Source organism: Balaenoptera ricei, chromosome 9, assembly GCF_028023285.1.
Source record: "Balaenoptera ricei isolate mBalRic1 chromosome 9, mBalRic1.hap2, whole genome shotgun sequence".
Classification (NCBI taxonomy): Eukaryota; Metazoa; Chordata; class Mammalia; order Artiodactyla; family Balaenopteridae; genus Balaenoptera; species Balaenoptera ricei.
The window spans coordinates 68453229-68478752 of record NC_082647.1 but is presented as its reverse complement, the minus strand read 5'-3'; the positions used below and the strand labels follow the sequence as shown (position 1 = coordinate 68478752).

The following is a 25524-nucleotide window of genomic DNA, read 5'->3' as shown; positions in this document are numbered from 1 at the left end:
AATGGGGGGAAAGTGGTGGTGATTCCTTTCCAGAGAGTAGAATGCCCACAATTCCATAGTTCAGGACATCATACCAAAATCCATGGAAAGCAAAATTAACTCCACATTGCTTGGTAACTGTGGAATTAGAGCAAAGGAAGGAGGATGGGTTAAGGAACTCTGTTACCTAGACTCTTTGAAAAATCTGGCCAATTTCCTTCCTTAAAGAAATTTTGCTGTTTCCTTTTATTGTGTTCACTCTTAACAGCATCCTATAAACCTCCTTTTTTAGAACTTATCACAATTGATATTAAATCATTTCGTATATGTTTTCCTGACTAAAAATTAAGTGTAATGTGAGCAGAGACTTCTTCTGTCCTATGTACAAATGTAATTCCGTTGCCTATCACAGTACCATGTCTAGAGTAGGTGCTCAGAACGTTGGATAAATGATTTTTTTACCACTAGAGAGGAGAACAGTCTAGTTTCCCCTGATGTTCAGAGTTAGGCATGGAGACTTGCTAATTCCTGCATTTGTGGTGCCTTCCTCTTTTTGTTTTTATACATACTGAAGACAGTTTTTGTGTTGTGGATGTTTTCTATTTATGAATACAATAATCCATTTAAAAGAAGTAGAGTTTTATTTTATATTGATGCATACAAACCTTCATTACATTTTCACTATCATTTTGGCTAGGTTCTACATGTGTCTATTTATATTAGTGAGAAATACTCTACCTTAAGTATTTCTGTACATCATCTCAGACATCATGGTATATTTTATTAATTCAAATATCACCTACTGACTCTATTTCTAAGTTTTTGGATATGGAACAGGGGAAGGTGAGAAGTATGAACTTACCAACTGCTAACTAGTATGTGACTCTGATACAAGCATCAGTTGCAAATTTGGGACACTTCAAAAAGGGATGTTTTGTGAGTTTTTTCCCAAGATTATTTCAAGTATATAAACATGGAAATAATTCTTTAAAAATTCAGGCGATAGCAAGTCAGATGAGGAAAGCATATTCGGTGATATTTGCATATCTAGTCACAAGATAAGCACAGGGAATTATGCTGAACAGAAATTCTCTACCTTAACTCCTTTATTTCAGTTACCACCAAATTTCACATCTAGAAAAATAGTATTGTATAACAAATATATCACCTCATTTGGATTTTCCAAATATCTCATTGATAATAATATATGTGAAAATTCTCTTAGAACTATAATGGACAGTGCTGTCAGTGTGCTTTTGGCTGCAAGAAACAGAATACACAAAATAAATAATGAGTCCATTTATAAATCTCACATGAGTAGAGATCCAGAAATGGACTGTTTCGGAATTGACTGATTAGGAAGTTCAACTCTCTTCAGGAGTCTGGGTCAGCATCTCTGGGTATCCCTTGCCTTTCCTTTCATGGTGGTAAGATGGCTGCTCCATTTCCAATTAGAATCTCCTTCCTTGACAACATTGAAAAACAGGGGAAAGAATGGACCTAGCTTTCCCATTGTACATGTCTCTGTTTCAGAATGGAAAATCTCTCAGGTCCTGTTTGTCAGCGCTAGATTACATTGTCATCCTTAGTTGACTTATTTCAGGTGAGGGGAATTAAAAATACTTCTAAAGTAGAAATATGAACAAAAGAACCATTTAATGATGATCACCTATCTGACCTATAACATTTCCCTTATGGCTTAGAGAAAAGTTTCATGTGATGCTGCATTCATTATTATATTTAATGAGAGACAGTATGGGAAAAAAGCTAGAATTTCTGAGTTACATTTTGCTACTTCTCATATGATGTTGGGTGAGTGACTTCTAAACCTCATTGGGTTCACCTGTGACAGTGCCATGCTCAGTAACAACAGAAAACATGGCTATCACAAATTTCATTTAATCTCCCTAACAGTTTTCTTAAATAACTTTTTATGATTATGAAATACTTATTTTAATAATAGAGATCTAATTATTATTGAAAGATATTCAGGTCTAAACATCTTGGACACTGTTTAAACATTTTATAGGTTTAGTTTTATATTTCATATAATTATTAATTTATCATTGTTCTTTGGGGACTTACTATGTATGTATACTTCTTTAGACTCTGCAATATGGCATTAGTACTGCTTTTGTACTTTTCCATAAGACTATCCATCTCTTTTTACATACTAAGATGGAATATTTTATGATTCTGTCTGAAGTTTCTGTAGCCTGTTTCATTGTCTCTTGAGGGCTTAACAAGCATACCTTAAGAATGAACATTAGATACAAGCATTTTTATATGTCATTTAAAAAAATATATCTTTACCTGTTGTGTGCAAACATGAAAAATGTTTGCTGTCTTCGGTGTGAATATAAAATGTCTCCACTGTAGTCATTACAGCCATGTTCCTTCCTTATGAAATAATGTTATCAACATTATTCTTTTGCTATGAGAGAGTATAAATTGTTATTTTAAAAAAACATAGATTTGAGGGTTTCAATAAAATGTAGTTCTTTTTATAAAATATAATCATATTAAGAGTAATACCTCATTACATTTAGGAATAAATGAGTAACCCTATAACCAATGTCTGGTGTAACGTCTCTTGGCAATGAAAAACAAAACTGAATTGAGTTCTATGACATAAATGTACCATTTTATTTTTTTTTTATTTTTATTTTTTAATTTTATTTATTTATTTATGGCTGTGTTTGGTCTTCGTTTCTGTGCGAGGGCTTTCTCTAGTTGCGGCAAGTGGGGGCCACTCCTTATCACGGTGCGCGGGCCTCTCATTATCGCGGCCTCTCTTGTTGCGGAGCGCAGGCTCAGTAATTGTGGCTCACGGGCCCAGTCGCTCCGCAGCATGTGGGATCCCCCAAGGCCGGGGCTCGAACCCGTGTCCCCTGCATTGGCAGGCAGACTCTCAACCACTGCGCCACCAGGGAAGCCCATAAATGTACCATTTTAAACACTTACCCTATTGCTGTAAGTCAACAGTGACACATCTCTCATCACCACTATTGTTAGCCAAATTCAAAATTCCTGCTGTGTTTCTAGAATATTCCATCAAATTGTAAGACTAAATTTTGTATTAAAATAAAGTTATTGAATTGTTAGAAACATTGTTCTCCATGAGAAAATAATTTTAAAACCAGTTTTGAAATGACTGTTGAAACGCTTTCATAACAGGACAAAAATGAAAGCAAACTAATGTAAATGATGAGATTTTTGAAACATCTTTAATGAGTAAAAAATATTCATTTAAAGTCCATTTTAACTAAGCTACTTAGGACATTATGTTTTTGCTTTCATTTTAAAAGCAAAGGTTGGGGCTTCCCTGGTGGCACAGTGGTTAAGAATCCGCCTGCCAATGCAAGGGACATGGGTTCGATCCCTGGTCTGGGAAGATCCCACATGCCGTGGAGCAACTAAGCCCGTGCGCTGCAACTACTGAGCCTGCACTCTAGAGCCTGCGAACCACAACTACTGAAGCCCACACACCTAGAGCCGGTGCTCCGCAACAAGAGACACCCCCGCAATGAGAAACCCACTCACCGCAACTAGAGAAAGCCCGCTCGCAGCAATGAAGACCCAACGCAGCCAAAAATAAAATAAATTTTAAAAAATAAATAAATTTTAAAAATAAAATAAAAGCAAAGGTCAGGGCTTCCCTGGTGGCTCAGTGGTTAAGGATCCGCCTGCCAACGCAGGGGACATGGGTTTGAGCCCTGGCCCGGGAAGATCCCACATGCCGCAGAACAACTAAGCCCGTGTGCCACAACTACTGAGCCTGCGCTCTAGAGCCTGTGAGCCACAACTACTGAGCCCATGTGCCACAACTACTGAAGCCCACACTCCTAGAGCCCATGCTCCGCAACAAGAGAATCCACAGCAATGAGAAGCCTGTGCACCGCGATGAGGAGTAGCCCCCTCTCGCCGCAACTAGAGAAAGCCCACACGCAGCATCGAAAACCCAACGCAGCCAAAAATAAATAAAAAAATAAATTTATAAAAAAATAAATAATAAGCAAAGGTCAGAGGACTTTATTATCTGATGAGCGTGTTATTCATACAGTATAGATAGAATCAGTTAAGGATGCTTGAAAAGGGATTCAGGTGTCTATTAGAAGAGTTCAGTTTTATACACATATAAATGGTCTTCCAATAGCTGCTATATCACCAGTAAATACATGAAAATAACAAAAGAAGCACACCTGTGAGAAAAAGTTGACATTTAATTTAAGAGTAATTTCATTGCATTAAAACTTTCTGTGTGTTTATGACTTTAGAGTTTTCTACAGTAAGGTAAATGAGGCAATTTCACCCTTTTTATGTTGCATCTTTGTTAGGAGTGAGCGTCATATCTAATTAGGTTCTTTGGTATTATTTTTGGTAAATGCACTGGCAATTCATGTTTTGTTTGTTTGTTTTGTTTTATGTTTGCTGCATTAATATTACTTAGCAGACAAAGTTTAAAAAAAAAACAAAAAACCTTTGTAAACCAGGAAGAAAAGTTCCAAGGAAAATATATTGCTAGAAATTAAAATGCCTATTTGAACAGAACTTGTAGAACTAAATATTAACTAAATTTCATTATGACAAGAATAATTTTTTTACCTGAGCAATATCTCTGACCACATTTTCCTGAGGATATATAAAAGAAGCGGAATTACTGGTAGTTAGAAAATGCCTGGTAAATGGGAGCTAATTTTATTTTTCCCTGACCATCTGGTAGCCAAGCACTTTACATATTAAACTGAAGCCTGTAGACTTAAAATTAAATTCATTGAAATACGGTTTAGTATATTAATGACTTAAAATTATAACAGTATGAATAACTTTTTTTGTAGCACATTTGTCATCATACCTGTAATCACAAAACCTGTATAAGAACAAAATAAATTTGACTCTGGTGTGAACATTTCATAGTGGGTTAAATGTCCAGTTACCTTGTTCTTAAAATCCACAGCTATATGTTTTCTCTGACAAATCTGAGTTTGAATTATTTGGATCATTTTCTAATGTGAGCCATAAAAATAAATAGCATACATGCTTAAATGTGCTTTTTTGCATTGCTACAACCTAAAGACCAGTTTGGTTGAAAAAAAATAAAATTTAACAGCTTTTAATTTGTCATGTGGAATCTGATTCTATGTGCTTTTTATTACCTCCATATATTTATCTAAGTGAAACATAAAATGGTTGTAATAATGGAGAATTTAAAGCAGCTTTTGCACATGAGCAGTAATGCTAACTAATATGGTGAATAAAGACTGAATGTAAATTCTCAGAATTTCTGTTTCTTGTGATGTGTTTGCTAAAATGAGTATATCTTGGTTAGCTGATACAAGCTCCTCATCATCCTGGTTAAGCTATGAAGAACTTTGATGGACAGAATGGAAAAAAAAAATAGGGAGTAACCATTTACATGTAGTTGGAAGCCATATGTGTGTGTGTGTGTGTGTGTGTGTGTGTATGTATATATATAATTTTCAAACTGTAATACAGTGTACATTACATCATTACGTCACAGAACCTGTCAAAATGTAAACTCATAGCCCTTTCTTTGCTGGAGTAATGCTTTGATATTCCCGCATATACCTCTAGAGATAACCTAGGTATGGCAGAAATCAGTATAATCTAATACCACCAGTTCCTATTGATTCTCCCTCATTTATGTCTCTTAAATTCAGCCTCTCCTTTCCATTTTCCTTGCCCCTTGGTTTAGGCCTTGAATTCTATTTCATTTGTACTATTCCAACAGCCACATTTCTGTCCACAGCACCAACATTTCGCCATTCCAGCCCAATTATTCATTTCTATGAGTTTTATTTATCCAACAAAGCTGGCTATGTCGCTTCACTGCTAACAGACTTCTTTCAGACATCCTACAAATCTATAATATCAAGTCCAAACCCCTTAACTTGGCATACCCATTCTGAAAAAGACCCTAGTTAGCCCGTACTTAGGAAATCTGTTAAGTCACACTGCACTCCTAAAAACACCAGAACTTGTCTCGCCTTCCTCCTGTTTGCCTTCTACTTATCCATTATAATGCTATCGTCTCTTCTAAAGCTTTCTGGACCTCTCGAGGTAAAAGCAGGTGATTCACTGAAGTGTTTTTTCACAATATTTTGCTCATATTTAATTTAGAGAATTAACTTTTCAATGATTTTATATGCCCATAATCTTAACCATTCTGAGCTCCTTAGAGACAAAGATAATCATGTTCATATTTGTATCTTTATAACTAAACACAGCATATGGAAGTGAATGTTCTCACTAAACATTTGTTGAATGAATGACTGGATGAATAAATGAATCCAGGAAGGTCTGGATAAAAGGCCAACAGAAAAATATTAGAAAACTTGTTGAATGTAGAAAGACAATTTCAAACAGTCATAAAACATATACTATGTATTATTCTGATTGTCTGGAGACCATTTCACACAGAACAATATTTTCCTCTCAATTTATTGAATGATATATTTTTCATGATAATGATGAATCAATAGGAAAATATTTTTAATTTTCCATAAACTAAATTTTCCATTAACTTCAGCCATTGTATAAATTTGTAAAACTACATTTATTCTATAAAGTACATTATTTGCATTAATTTAATATAAACTTACATGTAAACTCAGGCCCACAGATCTTACTGTTAAATGTTTGCCCTGTTCTATCTAACTAGCTATCATCTATTTCTGTCTACTCAGATATATTAAATCAGGCCATAATCCAAGGAGATATTCTCCAGAAAAGAATAATGATTCATGGTGCTAGAGTCCTATAAAACTTATCTTGGTTTTCAGATTATTGGCCTTAATATGGTGATTAATGCAAGAAGGGCTAGTGAAAATTTTGTAAGCAAATAAAACCTTGTATGAGGCTAAATATTACTGGGTATGTCTAGATAGATAAGATTACTTCTATAGTTTGTAATTTTATATCAGAGAACTCTATACAACACAGCTTAATAATAAGCACTGTATTAGGTTCCATGTCATTTTACATAACAAGTAAGAGGGCTGCATTAAACAGTAAGGTCCTTGCCAAGTGTCTTTTTTAATTGTTGAAATGTTTTACATTCTAATGTGAAAAGTACATATCCATGTTTATAAGGAAAAAATAATTTGTTGTGAGAGAGATATTTGAATATCATTATAAAAATTTCTTTTTGTTTTGCCTTCATGTGAGAAAGCATGTGTCCCATTTTACCTGTATTTTCTTCTAATTGAGGGCGTGATAGCTTGTTAGACTATGTATAATTAAAAACTGCAGCTTTTCGTGAGAATGAATTTTTAAATCCACTACTGGCTAATATAAAAATCTAGTCAGCCTTTGTAAAATTACATTAAATGATCATTAATTTAATTATCTGGTACAAAGAAACAAAGATACAGTCATTGAGTTGTGGGAGAAAATTAATTTTGAGCATCTTACTTCCAGATTAAATACTGAAATAATTTAAACTATATTTTCTTTGTAACTGCATGTTGATAAAATATATTACTTCTTTAGTTCTTTCACGCTGTATCATAATTTCCCACTATTGTTCATATAACAGAGGACAGTATCTTTAAAAAATAATTAATAGTTATCCAAAAATTACTAAATTTTATCTTTATGGATAACTACTATTTTTTCTTTTTAATATACTTTCCAATAATGATAATTTCTAATGAATGCATAGACATCTAGAAAAATTGAGCATATTTAAGTTTGGTCTCCTTTTCCTCATGAAAAGCCTAGACTTTTCTTTTTTTTCTCTCTCTTTATGATTACAGAGTGGCTGTTCTAAAATCAAGTTGTCTAAGAACAAGCTAAGAATCATAAGCACTAAAACCATGTTTCAAAATCTGAGCAACCAATATTATAGAAAAGGCAAAGATAAACTTGAATCTGTCAGATCAATACATTCCTATAATCCCCTCCGGGACAATCATATAATTTGATGCTAACAGTTAAACTCTGAAAATTATGTGACCATCTATTACATAATGGATGGTACGTGTCCTCAAACCTTTTCTATCACTTATAATACAAGACAGGCCTACCCCATTTTTAAAAATCCCTTCTGTTATTGATAATTGCCTAAGTTGCTTCTTCCTTTCCTTTTTCAGAATGAAGAACAAATTTTGGTATTTTGAGTTTGGCACATCTGAAACTTTCTCAGCCACCTGCAAGAAGCTACATGAATCTGTAGAAATAGAAGTAAGAAAATGAATTATCTTTATAATACTATGAAATGGCTTGAGTTTGATTATTAATATGTTGTGCTAGCCCATGGAAGGAGTTAGAATTTTAGTGACTCATATAGCTTTACCCAAGATTCTAAAACATCATTTCTGTCACTCATTGAGAATCTAGCACATCTGAAATACTAATATAAAGTTAAGTTTGAATATGAGTTGTTTAATACAGCATAAAAGAATGAGAGGTGGAACACAACTTTAGAAATCAATGGGCATAGTATGGACAGAAAAATGTACGATGAAAGTACTTGAAGGGAAAGAAAAAAAGTTGCAAAATACATTTTTTAAAACTTATTATTTTCAGGTCTCAATATCTTATAACCTTTAAAACACAGTTCACTAAAATTGTGCTTACTTTTATGAATAAAGTTTTAAAAATATACTTTTCCATTCCCATTCCCATTCATTAACTAGGTTTTTTCTCAGTTCCTGAGGTTGCCGTTTCCCCATTACATTTGTAGGAAGTGGAAAAGCCAAGAAAGAGAGCAAAGATAGCAAGAGAAGATACACTTTAAAAAGATTTAGAGCAAATACGTCTACCAAAAATATAGACATTGTAGGACTAAAAATTTTGGAGACAAGTTATAATAGAAAATGAGTTAGTTTTATTGAGAGATTTTTAGGGGTTAAAGAAAAAGGAAAAGTTATATTTTGTTAAGTTGTAAAGACAAATCAAAGGAACAGAATTATGAAACAAGGACATCTAATGACTAGCTGATATGAATTGAGAAATACTGGCTCTAACACTTTTCTTTTTAAAAAGAAATAAATAACTTGTCTACTGAGACCTAAGTCATTAGTGGCAAATATTAGGGTAATAAGTTTGGTAGACAAAAGTAGTTATGGACCACAGAGAATCATAATAATGGACTGGCTAGGTTCTTCATTATCCCAGCTTTCTAACTTACTGTTAATGATAATAACAGCAAAAGTGGTAGTATTTCAGAATGTAATCTTTTTGGACTTTTTCCTCATCATGATTGACAAATAAATTGAAGTATTAGGGGTAGAATTGATTGTCATGGAACGGAAAAAGCCCTTCATGACTGAATCAGATCATAACCCTGAAAAGGGATATAATCACAAAAGGTGAAGGATTTGGGCTCCATAGGCACTTACTGTGATTGCTATTTGTGATGATAAATATGTGTATGTTATTTATATATATAAGTATATATATACTTATACAGCTATATGTACATATATATTTATAAAAATCATCTAAGATCTCCCTTTACCTTCAAAGCTCATTTTTTAAGAAATCATTATATAGTAGATTTTGAGCATTTCTGCCCTCAGAAACCGATGCTTGAAGAAAATCTGCAGCAAAAGACAAAAATGAAAAAAATTTAAGGTATGGCTTCTGGTTGAATATAGGGTGGATACCCTGAAGCCTCTTGCACCTCTCCTTACTTTCGCCTACCACTGAACGTAGATTGAAAACAAATTATCTAAGAGAGGTATTTCATGTTCATGGATAGGTAAACTCAACATTGTTGTGATGTTAGTTCTTCTCAACTTCAGCTGAAGATTTAGTATAATCCCAAAATTCCAGTAAATTATTCTGTGAATATCAACAAACTGATTCTAAAGTTTATCCTGAGAGTCAAAAGACTGAGAATAGCGAACACAATATTGAAGGAGAAGAACAAAGTTGGAGGACTGACACTACCTGACTTCAAGACTTACTGTAAAGTAGTCAAAACAATGTGATATGGGTGAAGGAACAGACAAATCGATGAAACAGAATATAGAGCCAAGAAATAGATTCCCATAAATACAGTCTGCTCTTCTTTGACAAAGGATGAAAGGCAATACAATGGAGCAAAGAAGGTTTTTTAAACAAATGGTGCTGTGATGACTGGACATCCACAGGCAAAAAAAAAAAATCTATTCACATTTCTTCACCCTTAACAAAAATGAACTCAAAATGGATCACAGAGCTAAATGTAAAATGCAAAACTTTAAAACTTCTAGAAGATAACATAGGAGGAAACCTAGATGGCCTTGGATATAGTGATGCTTTTTAGATACAACACCAAAGGCACAATCCATGAAAGAAATAATTGATAAGTTGGACTTCACTGAAATTAAAAATGTCTGCTCTTTGAAAGACAATGTCAGGAGAATGAGAAAACAGGCCACAGACTAAGAGAAAATATTTGCAAAAGACATACCTGATAAAGGACTTTGTATATTCAAAATATACAAAGAACTCCTACAACTCAACAAAGAGAAAATAAACAACCGTCTTGAAAACTGGGCCAAAGACTTTAACTGATACCTCACCCAAGGAGCTATACAGATGGCAAATAAGCAGCTGAAATGACACTCCATATCATATTTCATCAGGGAAATGCAAATTAAAACAGCAGTGAAATACCACTACACACCTGTTAGGGTATTGAAAACCCTAAAAGCTGGTGAGGATGTGGAGCAATAGGAAGTCTGATTCACGGCTGGTGGGAATGCAGAATGGTACAGCCACTTTGGAAGACAGTTTGGAAGTTTCTTACAAAGCTAAACATACCCTTACAGTATGATCCAGCAATCATAGTCCTTGGTATATACCTAAAGGAGTTGAAAACGTATGTTAACACAAAAACATGCACATGGATGTTAGTAACAACTTATTTAATAATTGCCAAAACTTGGAGGCAAACAAGAGGTCCTTTAGTAGATGAATGGGAAAATAAGTTGTGGTATATCCAGACAATGGAATATTATTCAGTGCTGAAAAGCTACCAAGCTGTGAAAAGACATGGAGCAACCTTAAATACATTTTCCTAAGTGAAAGAAAGCAATGTGAAAAGGCTACATACTGTATGATGTGAACATATGGCATTCTGGAAAAGGTAAAACTATGAAGGCAGTAAAAAGATCAGTGGTTGCCAATTAAGGGGGACAGAGGAAGGAATAGGCAAAGCACAGAGGATTTTTAGGGCAATAAAAATACTCCATGTGATGCAATGGTGGTGGCTACAGGTCATTATACAGTTGTTCAAAGCCATAGAATGTATACCAAGAGTGAACCCTAATGGACACTATAAACTTTGGGTGATTATGATGTGTTAATGTAGGTCCATCAGTTGGAACAAATGTACCACTCTGGTGGGGCTGTTGATAATGGGAGAGGCTGTGTATGTGTGGGGACGGGGTATACAGGAAATCTCTGTACCTTCCCCTCAATTTTGCCATGAGCTTTAAACTGCTCTAAAAAGTAAAGTCTCAATTTACAAAAAACAAACATCGATCTATAGTATAATATTATGTATGTCACAAAGTGAAAAATGTCCAAGGAAAAGTTTTTGTCATATAGCAAAAGACGTGTGATAAAACTAGATATGGAAAACATTGATTTTAACATTACAAGTGATAAAATTCGGTGATTTTGTTCCACTGAGCTTTACGTCTTGAGAAAAACTCTTTTGGGTCATGTTTCTACATGCCCTCTAAGTCTGGCTTCCCAGCTCTGCATTTACTGCCTTATTCTATGCACCACTGGAGTGGCATTTATAAATCAGAGACAGCACTGTGCACTCCCCATTCTATTGTTTCATATCTTGAAATACTGTTATAATTTTATGAATTTATCTTAATTCTAAAGCTTGTTTTGTGTGTGTGTGTGTGTGGATGGATGGATGGTAATGTAAAATCTGCTTCTCTACTCACTTTTTAATGAATCCAGTCTATCATATTAGCAGAATATGCCTTTCTACCCTCAAGGTTACTTCATAATTAAATATAATAAAAACAGCAGTTTGGAAATTTGATTCTGTTTGCTGTTGCTTCCTGGCCTAAAATTATACCAACCATGGTTTGAAAATATATGAGAGAATAAAACCACTTCAGTACAAGAGTACCTCAAGTAATGGATATATGTTTTAATGACAGCTTCTTCCAAACAAAGCATTTGCTGTGTGACCCTTTACTTAATACCTCTCTTTCATTTAGGAAGCTTTTTTCTGAAAAAGGTGTATATTTGGAATAATATTAATATCACGGGCTAATAGTTGATGAAAATAATAGCTAAGATTTATCTACTATTAAATATACCTCATGCTTGGTGCTAAGCAATGCACATCCATTACCTGACTTAGTCTTCCTCAAAATCCTATGATTTAGAGAGATTCTGTTGCATCTCTATTGCAGAGACACACATATGAGCATTTTCTTTCATGATTTAAAAAAAAAAAAACAAGAATTGTGTTGCTTGCTGCCAAAATGTTTAAGGAAACAAATCGACTAGAGAATGGAAATATAAATATATACATAGAGAGATTAACAAAGGTGAAATTTTTAGTTTTAAGAATTTCAGTTATCTTTTAACTTTGTAACAAAAGATAAAGAAATAAAAAGATAGGGCTTCCCTGGTGGCGCAGTGGTTGAGAATCTGCCTGCCAGTGCAGGGGACACGGGTTCGAGCCCTGGTCTGGGAAGATCCCACATGCCGTGGAGCGACTAGGCCCGTGAGCCACAACTACTGAGCCTGCGCGTCTGGAGCCTGTGCTCCGCAACAAGAGAGGCCGCGATAGTGAGAGACCCACGCACCGCGATGAAGAGTGGCCCCCGCTTGCCGCAACTAGAGAAAGCCCTCGCACAGAAACGAAGACCCAACACAGCCATAAATAAATAAATAAAATTTAAAAAAAAAAAAAAAAAGAAAGAAAAAGATAAAATGAAAAGCTTTAAATTTACAAGATAATATATTAAAAGCAAAGTTTGTATTAAACTACCTGGGGCATGGATATGTACCTGAGAATCTCAGGTCAACATCTGGGATTGAAGCTTACAAAGTTCATGAGTTTTTAATTTGTTCCATGTACCAGGCAAAGTTCATGAGAGAATAAAATGGCCCATTCTCCAAAGTATTTGAGTCTTTTGGTATTCGGTAAGACTTGGGAGGGTGGTATATTTTAAGGCCAGGAATTTCCATCCTCAGATACTGACCTTTGTCTTAATGATTAAGTATTTCTACAAAACCTAAATGAGCTCAAGAATTAACAAATTGCAAGAAGAGTGTCAGGGACACAAAATAAATTGGCAGAATTTGAAAGATAAGATTCTGATTGCCCAGTAACCTGGAAAGCACAGAGTTATTAAAGGCAGTAGGACAGATTTTCACAGCTTAGTCTGTGCTCCACCTATATCAAAATCATCCTGGATGATCTCTCAGTATGTATTTAGAGAACCTTAGCCCATCCTTACCCCTACCAAAACACCATCTTGGAGTAGTAGAAATGAAACGTGTGAATGAACATTTCTTTTTTAAACCCTTTATTGAGGGTTGACCTACAAAAAGCTGTACATATTTAATGTAGACAACTTAATGAGTTTGGAGAAAAGAATATACCCATGAAACTATCATCATTATCAAAGCCATCAACATTTTGTCACCTCCAAAAGTATCTCCCTGCCCTCTTTCTGTGTGTGCGCGCGCATGTGTGATAAGAACAGTCAAAAGATCTTCCCTCTCTTCTAAAGCTTCCCAGGTGATTTCTTTTTTTTTGCAATGAAATTCTAGAAACAATGATGAAGGGAGACATTAAAGGTGTGGATCTCAACAAAGATGGTCCTAGTAAACAAAAATTGGACTCATTAAGTCCAAAGCAAAAAAAATACCTCCCTGTTCCAGGAAAGTACAAGAAATGTGGGGTTGCGGTACTGTTACCATTTCATTAAGATAAATACATTATAATTTTTCTTACTGAGGAGAGTGAGGAAGAAATGAGACAGATGAAAGGTGACCAAAGGTGAAATTTCTCTTCTATAGTTACCACAAGTTATTTTTAATGAGATAACTTTTGGTAAGAAATTTAATATTCCAGCAATAATTTCTGGCTTTCACAGAATCTCCTGAAAGAGAGAAACATGTAAAATTAAAGTGCTTTTCTGCTGATACTTACGGCAAATGCTTGATATCTTGAACCAGCAGTGTTATTGTTGCTATCAACATGTTCAGCAACTGTGTGTGTGCATACATGGTACCAGTTTCAAATATTCCTGTTTTCCAGGTGTGCTTCCATCTTCCTCTCCTTTACCAGTTATCTCCCATTCCACTCTAAAAAAAATCTTGCGATTATCTGCAATCAGCACTTTTGTCACCATCACTGGACTGCCAGCTAACAGTAAAATCACCTAAAAGGCATGTTCTGAGTCCCTATATCACACTGTGTTTTGTGGATAATACTTTTCAAATGCATTTCGGAAAACACGGAGCTTAATCACTGGGAAAATATAGAGTACCACAGCCTTCTAATAGCAGAAGAGATCCCATTAAGCCATTTATATGTACGTTTTAATTTGTAGGTTTGCTGCTGTAGTTTTCTGCAAAACATAAATAATTTTATCCTATGAATTACATATGAATTTGCAGAAACTCTTCTAAAAGCAGGTATATTTCAGTCATTTTACACCATACCATTTTAAACAATGAACAAAGCAATGTTTTTATGTTTCATTAAGTAAAATTATGAATAATTTTTATCTGACCTGGGCATAGAATTAGACTCACTATGAAAAAATATTTACAGTTTATCATTAATCATATCTCATCAGATTTATTATCCACACTTTTATGGCTCTCCAAAGTTCTTCACATGTTTTAAATATTTCTGTCAAGTGATATGTTAACTGAATCTAAAACACTAAATTCACATATAAAAGTTTGTCTTTAACACTTCTGTATAATGTGGTGCAGGGTATATTTATAAACTAGGATTAAAATATATTGGAAGAAAAATTTAAACCATATTCTTTTAGGTAAATTTGTCTCTAGAATAAGATCTTCCATTTCAAAACTGAAAAGAGTGGACAATGGCCTCACAACATTGCACTCTGAAAATAGCTCCCATAGTAGTATACGTAAACGACTTCTCTTCAACATAATAAAAATATTCAGGATTTATTGACTAACCAAGGCTGTTAGCTTTTAAGCTTTTATATTCTTTTCCTCTGTAGCTACCTTTTTAAAAATCATAAATCTTCAAAGTGGATGAAAATATTATCTGACACAGTGTTATAACTTGTTTATATTTCATAGCCTTCACCTCAGCTTTTATTTCCATGCACTCAACTGGTGTGCTACAACTCCTGGTCTTCATCAGAACCAGCACTGGAAATTTCCAGACTAACGAACATAACGTTAAAGCAAACAGAGGAAGGTAGCCTGGGGTCAAAAACTAGTGGAAACAAATTATTAATAAGTAGGTATTTATGTAAGTACACTGTCCTCCTTTCACGGGAACTTCAGTGTTCTTCATTGGTCCTTCTTCTTTGGAATTTCTTAAGGATTTTTTTCACTTTTCACAGAGCTGCTTACTGTTTCCTTAAAACTACACGTGCCAAGACTCTGAAGAGTGAAAACATGAATAATAGTATGCACTGATGTTTTTCAGTTGTCACATGTGATTCCCCTAATTCAGTTTAAAAAAAAAAAAAAGCCTATTTGCAACATGCTCTCCTTTTTTGCAGATGAACAAAGGAATACTCCTTCACTAATTCTGAAAGTAACTTGTCACAGTGGGGTTCGAAGGCCTAGTCAAATAATTGTCTTAGTGTACTACCTGCTGTGTTCAATATTGAGTGAAAATGGAAGCCAGGCCCCAACTCCAGCTTATTTCACAATTCTTCTGTTATTTAAATGATTTTAGTCAGTTTGGGGGAAGCCAGACCTTTATAAATTAACAGCAGGGAAATACCAAAGGTGTCAGATTGCATATTTATCGTCTTTTTCGTGTAATACTTAAATATGTATTAAGAAGTGACTGACATAAATTAGGCAGATTTCAGAAGCCACAGGCCGTGGCTTGTAGAGGACCCCCTTCTGCTTGACATTTCATCCTTGTCAAAGATCAAATTATTTTAATTTAGGCTGCAAATTATAAGGAATGAAGACTTCTTTGTGGGAATTCCCTGTGGTAATCTGACTTTTGTTGTTACTGCTGCTTGTCAGTGTGCAAAAGATATAATATGCATGCAAATAAGGTTAAAAAATATGTACTATCTAATTATCCAGCCAGTACATTCCACTTGAAGACAGTGGGAGGCCTGACACACAGTATGTGTTTGATTCATTGAGGCCTGCAGGGTATTTACACAAGATTACTTTTAATTATGAAATTAATATCTGTTTATCTAGAATATATAGCAGTAAGTGAGTATACACATGAGCAGAATTCTTTAGTAAAAAGAAGTCATCTTAATTTAATACATGAAAAGAAGGGGAAAAAAATCAGTTGTTTCTAGGGGGGAAAAAGGCATCATCCAGACCTTGGTTTCACCCTCGTTGAAATAAATTGAATGAAAACTTGGCACCTTCTCTAGAATTTGTTTCTAGCCCTGCCAAGTAGGCTCAAGATGTGTTGCTTTATTTCACAGTTTTTATATTTTAGTGAACAAGATACAGTATTAGATTCAGTATGATGAGGAAAATGTAGAAAAAGAGAGGGTTTTTTGTTTTTATAATTTTGGTGAAGGATTATCTCTTCCAGTTTCAAAAATCATGATTACGGTGAGAAAGAGAATGATGAAATTGTATCCACCTTTTTTTTTTTTTTTTTACTGTAATAAAACATACAGCAAATAAAACAATCCCACGGCAGATATACTTTAATTGATGAAATGCATATCCCTAACAAAGTTTGTTTGTAAAGCATAGTGTTACATATTGACATCTCTGCTCATATTGACATCTAACTGAAAATGGGAGGACAGTATCTGGGCTATATTTATAATAAGTACCATTTTAGAAAACTCAAAGCAAATGAATAAATCATAATTACAAAAATACAGTATGGCCTTGTCACTTTCCACACATGCGCATCAGTAGAAATGTATGGAAAATTCAAAAAAGTAAAAAGTGATCACTCTGAGTATTGCAAAGCATTGTCTGGTAGAGTGTTCCATATTTTGCATAGTCAAAGCGTGTCTTGTCACCAGGCAAACAAAAAAATCTGGCTGACTGATTTTACTTTTCATTTTTTCGTTGAAGCAGCTATAAAGTCATGATGGGTTGGAGATTCCTTTTACTGCCGCTGCTCTTGGCATTTCCTTCACTCAGCCGGCCTGGTTCTCCATGTTCATGTAGATAACCATGCCTCTCATTGCCTTTGACACTGTGCTTGGAACTTAATCTAGTCCAAGAAACCATCCTTGGCCACTTTATTGTAATTCAGATCTCTCTGAATTGCTGTTTTTCTTTTTTCAAAAGTCTCTTAAGCCATTTCTTTCTCTGCTTCCCAAAAATGAGACCCTAATTATGAATTCTGTTTCTTTATTTTCCCCCAATAGTACCTTGCAGTGTGTTCTGAATAGGAGCAGTCATTAAAATTTCTGCCTGAAATTTGACAAAACTTCCCAGAATCAACCTCTTTGTAACACATTGGAAATTTGCAGCTGGTTATATATGCAGAGACTAAATTGTGCCCCTTCCAAAGGTTTTCTGTAAACAAAGATACACTGATGATTTAATTTGATCATTTTTTTAAATTAATTTATTTATTTTTGGCTGTGTTGGGTCTTCGTTTCTGTGCGAGGGCTTTCTCTAGTTGCGGCAAGTGGGGGCCACTCTTCATCGCGGTGCGCGGGCCTCTCACTATCGCGGCCTCTCTTGTTGCGGAGCACAGGCTCCAGACGCGCAGGCTCAGTAGTTGTGGCTCACGGGCCCAGTTGCTCCGCGGCATGTGGGATCTTCCCAGACCAGGGCTCGAACCCGTGTCCCCTGCATCGGCAGGTGGATTCTCAACCACTGTACCACCAGGGAAGCCCTTAATTTGATCATTTTTAAAGACTATTTATGATGCCTGGTAAATGTTATTGGCTGCTTTATTTTTTATATTGACCTTTAGGGTAACTATTTAAGTGTTCTTGAAAGGTTTATTTAGAAAGTACAAGATTATAGATTTTAAAATTCTTATTAAAAGATAAGGAAATACAAAAGATGAAATCAAATTGTTTCTGTTCTTTTCATTTTTCTAATCAGTGTGATGGAGTACAGATTGATTTAATAAACATCTCTCTGGAAGGAATTGCTATTTTGAATATACCAAGCATGCATGGAGGGTCCAATCTTTGGGGAGAGTCTAAGAAAAGACGAAGCCATCGCCGAACAGAGAAAAAAGGGTCTGACAAAAGGACCACGCTCACAGATGCCAAAGAGTTGAAGTTTGCAAGTCAAGGTAAGTTTTCTAACATTTATTTGTTGCTTCTTAATCGGCTCTTGAAGACTACTTTAAATGAAAGAGTTTTCCATTGCACTCTGCTCTATATATTTATGCAGTTGTATTTTTTATATCAGATATTTAAGTGTGATTAAATTAATATTATAATAGATTCTAAAATCATATATAAACTGGCTATATTTTCATGGATTTTTTTCTCCTTTATTCTCTTTTTTGTGGGTATAGCTCTTTACACAGAAAATAAAATATACATGGGTATTTAGTGGATAATAATATAGGATGTATTGTACATTAAATTCTGGAATGTGATCATCTTGGTCAGATGTTTGAGTTGCTATAACAAGGGCCTAGTTAAGGCTTTTCTGAGGTGTGTTGCAAGTTTTATTTTTGGCTTTCTTCAGTCAGGCTATGATTAGGAAGCTATCTTACATGAAACTGTTGTCCTAAATATTATATATAATGGCATTTTAAAATATCTCACGATCAGTTTTGGTTATCTGCTTCTATTTTTTCCAGAAATTTAGTAAAAAGTAGAATACCTGGGAAACAAAGAGCAAAGGACTAACAAAATAGGGTAGAATAACTATGGATCAATTTTCAACTCCATTGAATTATACTTCACATTGGGACATGACAACTAATTCTTGTTGATAGATTGTACAAAGATACCAAATTGGTAATATAATCTTTTGGTATTATAATAATTGATCATGCCCCAATTTATAGTATCCATACTATTTTTTTTAACCTTCCAGAATCTATCTAATACCTTTGATGGCATTCAGATGGCCAAGAAAACGTATTGGCTCAGCTCAGTGTTGCAAAGGCAAAATATGAAGAGATCACAACCTTATGGGCTCAATAAAAATAAATATTTTTTTAAATAAAATAAAATGTGAGGATGGTTGATAGGCTTGGCGGTGGTAGGAAATAGCTTTATGTTTTGGTGTCTTCAGGTATCTGAAGGTATCTGATTTAAGTTTCAGTAGCAGGCAGTGACTTCTGTTAGATGGAACTTGGTGACCATGAAGGTGAAAAAAGATTGACAGAGGGAGTACTAAGTATCCACTTGAAAGAAGTGCTTACTACAGCCTGCCAATAACAGAAGGTTTTGATGCCCACTAAATGTATGGGTGATCCTAAAGAGGCAAATCCTGAAGAGTTGTGTAATTTAATGCAAGAAAGTTATACCAAATTAATTAAGATGCTTTCTATTCAGAACAAATATAGCTGTATGAAAACATGGAGGAAAATGGTTTTTTGAAGGAGAAGTATATAGAAAAAATGAGTAGGTTTGTGCTATATGAATTTTAAAATGAGAGGAATTAGGTATAATTACTAATTTCTAGGATTTATTGACATTAATAATGCATTTATATTTAAATGTAAATGCAGATTTCTAAAAAGATTCCTGAAAAATTTCTAAGTTTAAAAATTAGTTCAAGGACCATACTAAGACGAAACCTAAAAATCTCTGCTTCTGTCCCTAGGGAAGCAATGAGTACATATAGTAATATAGTCCATATAGTTAAATAGTTTTACATATATTATATATATAAAATGATAATTTCTAGGTTTATTTTTCTGTTTGGTCACTACCTATTAATACTTGGCATGTCCTTTGCATGTAGACATTTCAGATATGTATCTGAATTGATTCTCGGTGCTCAGCTGCCAACTATGTTCGCCCAATGAGATGTTAAAGTTTGTAAAACTCATGGCTGTGCTCCACCAGGAAAAGTGTCTGCATACTATGGAGCTACTGCAGACATGCTGTCTGTTGGCCTCACTCATCCCCCTTTGTAAGCTGAGGAATACACGTTTGGAATGAAGCACACACAAATCAGCCCCAAGTATTGTATAGACTGTCAGTGCCCGTAACCCTAGGAAAAGGTCTCTCTTCCCATTCTGTCTTCTTGCTTTGTACTATGAAACTATTGGGACCAAGTTTCCATAAACTTGGGAAAGAAGAAGGAAGGAAGTGAGAACCTATAGGGTTTGTGACTTAGGGATACATTTTTGTCAGTACAAAGATTGGGAAAAACATTAGAAATCAGAGTTTTTGAAGGTCATTGTATGAGTAATAACAAAAGCATGCTTTATAATTGACTTGGCTTAACTTTTCTTTCCCTCTCTAAACCAACTATGCTTGTAAGTTTGGGTTTAGTTTTATTTCAAGATCAGTATAATTGAATGCTTAAAATGACTTTATCAGCTGAATATTTTAAAAAGACTTCTATATTAATCAGTCTTTTATTAATTTTATCAAGATTTTTTTCATTTTGATGTATTTTACAACAAAATAGCTAAAAGTATCTCAAAATGCTTCAAAGTTTTGATATCACATTTATTCTGTTAATTCTTAAATGTTACACTTAATAATCAGAAATGAAAGAAATTTACTATTTAAAATATCTGCATGTATCCCTTCCCGAAATGGGTAAATGTTTCTATCATTTGATCTTGTTTTCAATTTCTTGACACAAAGACAATAGTATTAAATGTAAGGGTCAATCAGTATTTTAAATCTAAATATATTTTCAAATTTACACTGAATGGTTACAGGTATGGCCTTTAGAATGAAATAACAGGAACTGTAATGCTAGTCCAACAAGTTTTCTTAACCCAGATTCAAATTAATAACTTCACTCTTGGAAAAATATAAGTAAATAAATGAACAAATTAATAATGTAAATTTCTTCTCTTTAAGTTGCACTTTCTTGAAATATTAACTAGCAACTTTTCTGATATAGCTCTGTAAAAATTTGAAGTTTAAACTGAATGTTTACTATATTAGAATGGATGCTTGTTTCCATAAACTTTAGAAAGCTTTTGGTGGTGGGGAGAGTGGGGAAAGCATACCTAACTATAGATTCTTGAAGTAAAGATAATTTTTTTAATTTAGTAGAAGGATTTAAATTAAGAAAAAGTTTACAAGTTTGTTTTAATTTTTAAAATGTCATAGATCAAAGGTACAAGATCAGGTTTGGAGCATTACATACTCATTTATACTTCACCCTACATAAACTGGAACTCCTGCACAATTTTTTTGCTTGCGGTCTTTGAGGACATTCACAGCATAAAATCAGAGTATCTTCAATTAATAAATTCACTGGTTGGAAATTTTACAGTTGATTTAATTCGAGTTGATCAAAATTATAAGTAATTAATTTAATTACATTATTGTTCTAGCAAAATACTCTAAAACAGATGCAGTTCTGAAACATACGCATACTCAAATTCATCTAATTCAGACACTTTCTTTGTGGGTTTGTCTTTTTCTTTTGTTTTTGTTGTTGTCTGTTTTGTTTTACTTCTTTTGGAAATACAAATGAGTGTATCATATGTAGATGTCATGGTCTTTAAGCAAAATTGTAAAGTAGGCAAATTAGATCTTCAGTGCTCTTAGCCTTAATATTCAGTCTTTCCCATTTCTTTCAGTTGCTCAGTTAATCTTTGCCTCCTCTTCTGCATTAAATCCAAGTCTCAGAAAGATATCTAATAAATTTAGTCACATAAATATATAAATGACTGATTGCAGATGAAAGTAGAGGTATTTGCATTTTAAAAGAAATAAAAGCCTTCAGATAAACCATTATTTTTCAAACTGTGTTCCATTGAGCTATAACTGCAGTTCTTCAGAGTTTCTGTAAAAACTTGGTTCAGATTCATTTCTGTCATATTTTGGAACAATAACGTAAAAACCTATAAGAAAAACACTGTAAAGTGTGTTCTATAAAAACATTTTGTCATATTGACAATTCCCGAATCATCCAATTGTGTTACCAGACAAAAATAACTTCCTTCCCTCCTCCTGTTCCACCTCCTCTTCTTCTTCCTGATGGGTGGATTGATCCATATATAGATGGAGAAAATGATAGTTATACCTTTCCACACATATGTTTGTAAGCATATACACATCTAAATAAACAAACAACTCAATAACTATGACATTAATTGGAAAGTCTGTAGCTCTGCAGTGGTCATTTTAAAATACATCTTTGTATATCTCATGATGTACCAAGGGGAACATTACCACCACAGCGTATGTGAATCACAAGGAATTAAAAGGCCTGCAAGCTCAGGTACTTTTGTTTGACACAAGCAGTAAAGAGTGCATAACAATCAATGGAAGTGAAAACAAGGTGACAATACTAATATTTGTTATGAAAATGGAAATCACTCCTTAGAAAAGTTTTTGCCCATAAAAAATTGCATCAGTTAACTAGCTCCCCAAAATAACAGGCTTGTACTAGTTTGTATATCAAATGCACTTTTAACAGAGATGTAGGATATAAACACGCGCACAACTCCTGGTAAAGAACCAGTGATAAAATTGAAACAAAGTTTCAGCTAAATATGCAGAACAAGGTAAATTGAAACTTCTAGTTAACATCTGAGGCAACCAGCAAGTAAATTTGTATTGACAAAGTTGAAAAACTATATTAAAAGTACACCTGTGAATGTGCTTTTTGACAGCGAGGATCTCTCAAGTAATACGAGCAGTTTTTAGGCATTCTAATGGTTTTAAGCTTTGATGATACAAGTCCAACTATACCATTTTCCAGTAATGAATGCAGAATGGTGCAGGACTGCCAAGTGAGATGTAAAAAGTTCGTATCATTTATGATTACATAGCTGTCTGGATCAGGATATTCCCAATATCATACAATAAAAACAAACTGCAGAGATCGTTGAAAAATAGGCTGCCTATAACACTACAACTATCCTCATCAAAATAACTCTGTTATTCTGATAGATTGACTATATCACAAGTGTTAGCAATTTAAACGTCTAAAATATATTTGCACAAATAAAATTCTAATTTTCTCTTTAATTTACTGGTTTTAAAAATATTGCTTCATTTGAAAAACAGAAAAGGTTGACTGCTTTAAAAAGTTTGAAAACCACTGAGCAAAAGTAATTACATTCAAGATGTAGAATTTCAAACATTTGCCAGAAGCTAAGGGAGGTACAGTCGGGAACAGCTGGACTTCCTGCTTGAAACCACATTAACTAGGTGAACGTCTACTCCACATACAGATACAGATAGAAAAGTTTATTTTAAAAACTAATTAACATATGATATTGTCCATGAAATTTTCAGTGATTTCATTCCCATTTACCAATGCAAATTCTTTTCTTTGGGCAGAATTTCTCAAAGTGTAGTATACACTCCACTGATGGAAAATTGAGCTACTTTAAGCAATACACAGATGAATATTTTAAAGTGTGACAGTTTTTTTATGTACTATTGCAGTTGTTTTCTCTTTATGGTAAGGAATGCTTTTTTCTTAGTTTGTAATTTTAAATAATTTTATTTTTGAAATAAATTTATTTAAGTAAAAAGAGAGTAAAAGCCAAAATTAAAAAATAATAGAGGAGTACATGGATATGGAAAACATTGTGACAGTGGGACCAGAAAGGCTAAAGTATAGAAAACTCCATTAGGCTAATAGTACAGATTCCACCACTTTGTATAATTTGCATAGCCCCAATTTTGAATACTTAGTGAACACATTATTTTTATTCTTCATTATCTTGCATAAAATGTACTATGTATAAGTTCCCCCCAAATAAACTTACACTGCACATACCCCTACCCCACCTTATTTGATGTCTGTGCTCTGTACTGGGGAAGACTAAAATCCTGATTCTTTTTAGGAGCTAGGGGGGAGAGACTATAGATCTGATTGACTGTCAAGGACTCTGTCTATATCACATGACTTTATTGTTTTGAAAACTCTGAAGAAGTAGGAAGAAAAAAAAGGTCAATCCAAGCCAAACTGATCAAAGAGAACAAATGAGTTGATGTCTATGAAAGCTTGGCCAAAGATGAATGTCTTTTGCCGCTGAAGAAAAATCAGGTTATTGGCTTCAAGGTCTTCATCTTTAAAATGGAGATTGTGAGTTCTGGAAGAGTTGAGATTAACTTATGTGTGCTGTCCATTCTGTTGGCTGGAAAATTGCACAAAGAGCATTTAAATAGTAAGAGTCTAACACTTTCTACTCCTTGTAAAAGTTATACTTACCTGAAAGTTGGTGGTAATGGACATTTGTCATGCACTATTATCAATTTTTCTAGACATTTCTGTGGGTTATTTAGGGTAATTTAGAAGGCAGTGTTTTAAGTTGTCTAAATATAACTGCAACATTCATCTTAGAACTGTAGATAATGTATTTGGCATTCAGACACCAGCAAGCAGAACAATTTCCAAGCATTAAAATTCAGTGATTAAATCAATTAAATTTAGAAGCAAGAAAAGGATTTCATGTTACATTATTATACCTGGAAGTTAAAATTGTTGAAAAAAGATCATGGCATTTGAGATGTTGCATTTTACAGAAATGTATGCATATACTAATACCGTGATAATTTCATTAGTGGAAAATACATAGATCCAAACATTTGTTATCTAGTAACCTTTAAGGAGATATCTCAAAATGAATTTCTAATTGTATGTTTTTAAACTACCTTCCTTGAAATTTTCCAGGACTGGATAATGCAAATAATAGCAAGTACTTGTTAAAGCTATCTAAATATCAAAATTTCTGTTTGCGTTTGAAGATTGCATCATAACCTGAATATCTTAATGTGATAGCTCTCGCTCTTTTTTTTTTTTTTACAAAAGGCATGCCTTTAAAGTTTATAAAACAGCAGTAAAAAGAAATTAGAAAATACAAGACATATTTCTTGTATGTAAAAATAAAAATATATTTTCAAAATATAAGATCATGTACTCTTATATTTGGCCTAGCTGTCCTATAAAACCATATATATTTTGATGAAGCATTTATGAAATTTCTATTTGTCATGACACTATAAAGACTTCACAGAAACTGCTAGCCTCCTAGAGATTTGAAAACAGAAACCATAAATATGAATAAATTAATATTTTTGTAACAAAACAGATGACAGTCTTTAGAATATTCTTATATTCCTTCTGGAGCTATATAGAATACCATTCTGTGGCTAGGATTATTGACAAATACCCCATGTTCAACAGTCAGATTTTCAAAATCTGACATACAGTATAATTCTAGAAACAAAATCTGACATGCAGTACAATTCTTGACTTCTTATAGTGAAATTGGTAAGGCCAAGAGATCATTTTGGA

At 33.9% G+C, this 25524-nt stretch overlaps 1 protein-coding gene across 7 annotated transcripts in view; it reads left to right on the top strand.

Annotated features, from left to right (window-relative positions):
* Window positions 1-25524, top strand: part of DGKB (diacylglycerol kinase beta) — a 639765-nt gene that overhangs the window by 441226 nt on the left and 173015 nt on the right. For all 7 annotated transcript variants that reach the window (XM_059932825.1, XM_059932829.1, XM_059932827.1 and 4 more), the window contains 2 exons: window positions 8094-8184; window positions 18208-18403. In XM_059932825.1, the coding sequence (XP_059788808.1) occupies window positions 8094-8184; window positions 18208-18403 (287 nt within the window). The remainder of the gene's footprint in view (window positions 1-8093; window positions 8185-18207; window positions 18404-25524) is intronic.